The 7,738-nt window shown below is 34.3% G+C and overlaps 1 protein-coding gene across 1 annotated transcript in view; it reads right to left on the bottom strand.

Annotated features, from left to right (window-relative positions):
* Positions 1 to 6,313, bottom strand: part of LOC106472582 (ribonuclease Oy-like) — a 37,767-nt gene extending 31,454 nt beyond the window's left edge. Inside the window, exon 1 of the mRNA XM_022401140.1 lies at positions 6,092 to 6,313. Coding sequence (XP_022256848.1) covers positions 6,092 to 6,313 — 222 coding nt within the window. The remainder of the gene's footprint in view (positions 1 to 6,091) is intronic.
* Positions 6,314 to 7,738: the final 1,425 nt, after the last annotated feature.

The raw sequence follows: 7,738 nt of genomic DNA on the forward strand, positions 1-7,738 counted from the left end.
CATGGAAAATAACAGCATATTTTTGGGACTTTTCCTTATTAATTAATTCACATATTGAAAAACAGTTATTATTAACAGGTAGCCCATTCATTGCCTACTAATGCTCTACGAGCTTAACCCTATTTACAAAAAACACAACTGTATATAATAATGATAAATAAAGTTGAAGGCACATTGAATCTTTGCATATAAGACATTACCTTGATAATAAAGCTGCCACAATCAGTGTCTCTTTTCTTCCATCAATATTTATATTACCAATAAGATTATTTAACATCTTAATAATAAGATAATTTATAGCTTAGTGAAGATAAATTTTCTGATGTGTAGTCGCCTAACGCTAAACGCTCATATGAATCTGACAATCTCCAACTTCCTAGAAAAAACAAACGGCCTACATAAAGTTTGGTTGGGAAGTCCATTCTTACAACCGCAGGTCCTCTAATTCTCGGTATAAATTATAAAAAACACCGTTCCAGTTGGTTTCTTCTATTGAATACAATGGTTTGATTGCCACATAATAACAATGTTTGTTGCAAGAACGGATTTTTCGGACACTCCTTTTTTACATCATTTGGTAATTAACCAGTTTTATTAATTTATACTTAATTTGAGTCTTTTATATTATCAACTTGAACAACAACAACAAAAAACATGATTTTTATTACCGTTGTGATTGTCGTGAAAAAAGTTTGATCGTCTTACTAAATCAAAAATATACGTTTTGACTACTAGTACTACTTATAACATTGGGTTGTCTTTCAGAATTTATAATATTTACTATAAGGATTTGGTCATTTTGCGAAACGTCGGTTGAAATAAAAATTCCCTTATAATTATCTGGTGTATAGAGGACGTTTTTTCTAACCTTAGGTTGGTGTAATGTGCACTACGTCTAGTTGAAGTACGCCTTGAAAAAGATATCTTTATTTTACCTTAATAAAATCTTGGCTGCTAAGTTTCCAGTCAATTATTAGTACAAAATGACATAAAATAAATTGTTAGAAGACACAGCGATGGAAAAACGATTTATTTGAAAGCAACGTTTAGAGTAACTGCCCTTCGTTGGCCTAAGACCTATATATACAATACAATATGCATAGCTAAAATCGGATCGTATACCAAATACATTCAACTTCAAATTTTCGCACGATTTAGAGAAGCGCGAGAAACAACAGAGAAGAAACCTGAAAGTAAATTTTGTTGTTGTTTGTTGAATTTCGTGGAACGTTACTCAAGGGCTCTCTTCGCTAGCTATCCGTAATTTTGAAGTGATAGAATAGAGTAAAGGAAGTTAGTCAACAGCACCAATTGTCAACTCATGGGCTATTCGAGTCGAACAGTGAGATATGACCGTCATTCTTATAACGTACCCATGGCCCCAAAGCACGGATTGCAATTTTTCCCGGTTGTGTTTCTGCATTTTATTCGTGTTAGGTGTTCCCGGAATCTGTTAGCCAGTCTACGTAGTGTTTCGCCAACATATTTTGGTCCATGTCCAGTCATAATACTGCCAGCAATGTAGTTATGTGTACGTCTAGCTGTCTTTGAATCGTCTTGTTCCAGTGTTGGTCATGTCAGTTTCTTTTCATGACAAAGCTAATAAAGTTATCTGTCACCATTCCTAAATCTGGACTGCCAACCCAGACTGCCATTCCCGAGTTCTGACCTCTCGTCCAGCGGTTCTCAAACTTTAGTAACCCTAAGACCCATTTTAATTGAAATTTTTTTCGAGGGCCCTCACACCTATCCATGTTTTTGTTTTGAAAAAAAAAAAAACAGGATTCGTGTACATGAAAAGCTACATTTCAAAATTAAATGTTTTAATTCACATAAATTTAATTTTACAAAATTATTTTTCATTCTCTAAATCATTTTTTAAAATAAATATTTAAATGGAATTTCGGACACGGCTCTTGGACCCTTCTGGAGTACCCTCGCGAAACCCATTTTGAAAAACCTAATTGGGCCTGCCATGGTTTGATGGTTAGGGCACTCGACTCACAATTTGTTGGTCGAGGGTTCAAATTCCGTCACTTCGCATTCTCGTCCTTTCAGCCGTAGAGACGTTATAGTATGACAGTCAATTCCATTATTCGTTGATAAAAAGTGTTGGTGGTGGTCGGTGTTGACTAGCTATCACTTCTAAATAAGGAACGGCTAGCGCTGAGATAGCCCTCTACTCGAATGGCTTTGCACGAAATTCAATAAATAAACTTAGTAGTAGTATTAGATGTGGCATGAATATACCATCTCAAAAACTACCTTATTCACTCATGCATCGACACTTCCATTGCAACATGATTAAATTATTATCTACAATGTATACTTACCATCTTATTTTCGTCGAATCGTAGAAATACCTCTCATGACTTTGTCTTTTACTCTTACTAAGGCTCAATCTAACACAAGAAGCGTTAGCATAGCCATCATATAAACAAAACCAGAACTAACGACAGCGTAAGCACTGGATATGAATGGTGCAGCGTTGCTGACATATTATTACATATTCTTCCCTGCCTGCACTCATACGTTCTTAGAAATTGTATATAAATATAAAAAACACGGTAATTCAAAACATATCTCTAATAAAGAACGTTTCGGAATTGCTTTAAGTTCTAGAATCAGTATTCACACCGTAAAAACATTCCGTAATTAAATATTTTTTTCTTTTTATTACCGCATTTTTAATATTTGCTAGAACTCGTGCATGATATAGAAACGAACAATATAATCCATTGAACTATAGTACTTTTAAAACAGCATGTTTAATATGATATATAAAAATTACATTTTTTTTTCGTTTTATGATCACAACAAATGTATTGCTGTTAAGATATGTTTTCAATGTATTCATTAAGATGTTAACTAGAGCAAGCTATCAATCGTGATGATAATTTAATAATCGAAAAACTTCGACTAATATCTATTTTGGTACAAGTCCCCAGTGGCACAGCGGTATGTCTTCGGACTTACAACGCGGGAAACCGGGTTTCGATACCCGTGGTGGGCAGAGCACAGATAGCCCATTGTGTAGCTTTGTGCTTAACTTCAAACAAACGAACAAATATTGGTACATAAACTAAAGATACGAGTAATATATATATATATAGCACAAAAATATGTGTGTCTGTCTATTCGTCCGTTATCTACTACTAGGTCACTGAGCCAATCAACTGTTCTGGGATGATAGTTTGAACAAGGAGCATATTACTGGGGGTTACCAACCCCTCCACCGACCATTATTGCTGTTATCGAGCATTTATTATATTTGACGTAAGTTAACGTTAATTATATTCATAGATAACGCCACGTCCCGACACAAAAAATGTTACATTTTCCATAACACAACATACACAAAGTGTGGTGGGGTGGCACACAAACGTCTTATATGTCTCAAAGAGTGAGTGCTCTAGCACTCTCTAAGGAGGAATGCAATGAAACAAAATAGCCGCCACTATTGCTATAAATACATAGACTCAATGAAGTTTCTATTCCAACAGTCACCATAAGGCTGATATGACGAGCCAATCCTTGAGTTATACCCATTCTTACTTTGACTGGTGACTTTTCAATTTCGGCCCATAATACACTTCTGCGACCAATGACCGTCAATTAATTAATCACGTAAAACACAGTGAAGGGACATTAAGAGCTGGCTGTTGAAAGTGGGTAACAGAAAGCACTCCTACCACTACTATTATTCTGCTACCTCCTCCTACAAAGTCACTCTGATCATCGCTCAGTGTTATATCGTGTTTTAAGTATAAACATATTGAGTTTTAAAAGTATTGTTGCGTCAGCGAGGTCACGTGACTAGTATCACGCCACCTCCTTCTAGAAATATCTTGTTCCTTCGTGAATTGTCGGGAGACTACTAGATTGGGGGTAGTCTGGTATATATAAGACGGTCACAACGTGACGAATAAGGAGTAATTGAACTGCAGTCGGAGAATGTGTGGGGTAGTGAGTAATTGAATGTATGCGGACAGAATATTGTTGGCCACGTGAGACGTGAGTTATAGCGTTTGTTATAGAGCGACTGTTGAAATTAAGTGTATCGTAAAGTTGTATTTGGAAAGAATAAACCAATTTTATTTAAGAAAGGACTTGTGTGGCTAAAGTTTAGTCGGAAAGAATTTACAGAAAATTAATTAACGAACTAGTAGTTCATGGACATTGACTAGATTGACTAGTAGTTCATGGACATTGACTAGATTGACTAGTAGTTCATGTACATTGAGAGTAGTTCATGGTCTATACATTGTTTCCACTCCTTTACTTAAAAAAGTAACATTTTTAAAAAGTATGTTGCCTTTTATACTTCCTCTTTTCTAAGCAGCCAAGCTCTCAAACGAATAACTGGCATTTACCATTTACAGAAGTGAGTGGAATTTGCCAATAACAAATTACCTGGTTTTCATACAGGAATATTGAAGCATTTAATTAACCAGCTAAGCTATTCGTGGCGGCGAATCAGGAAACAACTACAGCCTCACTCCCCACTAGCTTAACTCAAAAATGTTTGTGTGCTGAGAAATGAAAGTTTAATAGCATATTAACGCAATGTTTGGATAAGAGAGCTCAAGTCTAGTGTAGATTGTGAATAAGAATTATATTTCTGCGGATTCTTCAGTTTTCATAAGTATTCAACTATCGTGAAAACAACATTGTGAAAAACACAGTAAAGGAGTAAAAGTGAGTAAACATAAGATTTGAAACTCGTTTTTCTAAGATTATTTTGTATTAAAGAAACTTAACCGTTGATGTGTAATTAAACTTCTGGTTATAGAATACACATTCAACATGCTTATTGATTGTTCAAAAGATTATTAGGCCATATACAATAGAATATATTTTTGTGTATTCTTGTTTCATGTGATCGTTAATGACTACCATTTTGGCTCTCGATAAATAAAGACACCATCTTATAGCACATCTAAAAATTATGAAATTATCTGAAGCTAGCCTACCCTTATAGCCATGTCTATGCGTGAAATCAGTTCTCAATAGGCAGTCTTCCTCGATGTCAATTACCCACACATCATGATGTCTATATAGAAGCCTCTAATAGTAAGCATAACATCTAACTTTATTCTTGCCGAAACCTTATGTTCACTCTCTCTTATTTCTTCATCTCTGGAGGCAGTTTCACCTCTTTTATTAACAAATCAGGTCCAACAATTGTAGCTATAGAACTAATGTCAATCAATATACTACAAGGTTTGCCATCAATAACTCCATGGATTCATGGATAATTTTCTTCTTATAATGAACTTTTCTCATCTTGGATAAGTGGAGTATTCCCAGCCGAACTTCGCTTCATAAATCCAAATAATTCCCGTTTTTTCATGTTTCGTTATCTCTGTGATGTTCTTTTAGTTGGATTGGATCCTGTCTCCTTGGCATAATAGTAGCTGTTGATGTTTTACATTATTGGATGTAATGGTAAGGGTTTCCACTTGGAGCTCATATTGCATACTGGTCTTTTCCTGCAGTTTCTGGCAATATGTCCCTTTAAATTACATTTGAAACATCTGCTATCTTATGGTTTATTTCTTCCATTCTGTTTCACTTTATGTCTTTCTATACTATTGATAGGGGTATTGTTGTTTCAATACTACATGGTCTAATATTCGCCTAGCTTCTAGAATTTAGATGGTGCCATTAGTAATTTATCTGTAACTTTGATAGATTCCAGTTCAATCATCAACTGCAGAGTTTCCAATAAAGATGTGCATCTACTTTTACCTGATCCTCATCTTCTCGTCTTCTATGTCATCTATAAATTGGCCACCTGTCAACGAGTCCTTCATTTCCTGAAAACATCTGGATAAGATAATTGGACAAACTTTTCCAAAGCTTCTTCAAGCTTGGTTAAGGTCTCTTTTTTTCCTCTTTACCTTTTTCTGGAACTTTTATATGGATACTTCTTTCTAATCCGTCACTCCCAACTTGTTGGATATGGCAACTAATGATGCTTGACAACTGTTATAGTTCTCAGTTGGAAGGTTACTTAATATTGTCAAATCTGGCCCTTTTAATGGGTAGCATAATGGATGACTTGTTGCTCAATATTCCACCTGTTTACTCTGCAAATGATTTTAAACTTAGCTAGGTTTGACTCCCATGATACATTTTCATCATAGTCCATTGGTTTCTCGAGTAGCTGAAGTTGAATTGGCCAGCTAAATTCTGAAACTGGATTTGGTAATGATATGGCAAAAGTAGTCCAGGAAAATCCTACAAATACAGATGGTACAGCAGTAATGGTAACAGGCGTAGACCAAAATGATTCACCTATTTTATACATTGTAGTAAATGGTGTTTTAGACTGGAATTCTTGAGCTGACAGGAAAATAATGGTGACTGGTTTGATTTTTGCACTTACCAATTAATTTTCCAAAAGCTTTATTCTGTCATTGATGTTAATTTCAACATCATTCATGTCTTTCTTTACTTCATCAATTTTTCCATTACAGTCTCTCTATACTTCTTTGGTGTCCTGCAAACTTATGATAATACCTCTGTACACCCATAATAGCTTTATCGATTTGTCTTCAATAAGATATATTTTTATTCTTAATTCTTCTTTAAATATTACACCCCTTTCTATTAACCCTTATTTAAACTGACGTCCCTTACCTTTTGATCATCTTTTAATTTTCCTTAAACTTCTTCTTTGTCTTCTTTTGATTTTCTGTCTCATTCTGTTAATTTAGGGTCTTTTCCTTTTTAATTTTCTTTTAAATTTTGACTCGTCCTTTTCATGACTTTATTTTAACTATTTTATTAACTCCAATAAAACTTTGATATTGCCTCGTGATGTCATCTCGAAAGTTAAAGTTTACTCAATGTTCTATTTTATTTTAACCATACGACTCCAACTTTGGACACTAGTATTGCAATATTGCACTTTAGTTCTTTTAAATTATTGAGCAAAAATATGTTAAGTCCACTCTAAGCGACAATAACAGATTATTTTATTTCTTCCTTAAAGTTGACTATTACATACGTATAGTTATACTTGTAGGCATACGTTTACAAAATGACGTTCAAACGGAAGTACCTCGCTAATGGCATTATGACTAATGTAAAAATAAATTTATTTAAACAGTTTCACAGCTGATTAAATCAAATAACTGAATATACGTGATAATTAATACTGATACAAATGCTATACCGAAACTAAATATTTCACTGATAGGTTACTAATCGACTGGCCATTAATATTTATATCTTATGTCTCGTTTCTAGATATTCATCGAAGTTACTAGATTTTCGTAACGTTATCTAAAAATTCTAGATATTCTAGGCCTACTCCAGTGCATCTACGCCCTCTAGATATCATCTAAATTGAAACCTTAAAAATATAGCTTAGGACAGCTGTTTTTATGTCAGTTATTATAGTATATAACGCCTTACTCTGCCTTAATTTATTCATTGGTAGGTTGTGTGATAACACACACACACACACACACACACACACATATATATATATACAAACGTATTTACAAATCTTTCATTAGTGGCCTTATAATACGGATTTCCAGTAAAAATAAATGGTAGCATTATGGTATTTTCAGGTAAACTCATTTCCATACAAGTATCAAATCGTTAGACCCGCTAATAACAGTAAATTCTACTAGTAAACATTTGGAGTATTGCATTTAATAACATGAGTGAGTCTCTTAGTGCATGTTAAATTAGGAGATTGGACAAATCCGATGAAGTGAAC

The sequence above is a fragment of the Limulus polyphemus genome, unplaced genomic scaffold (genome assembly GCF_000517525.1).
Source record: "Limulus polyphemus unplaced genomic scaffold, Limulus_polyphemus-2.1.2 Scaffold5439, whole genome shotgun sequence".
Taxonomy (NCBI): domain Eukaryota; kingdom Metazoa; phylum Arthropoda; class Merostomata; order Xiphosura; family Limulidae; genus Limulus; species Limulus polyphemus.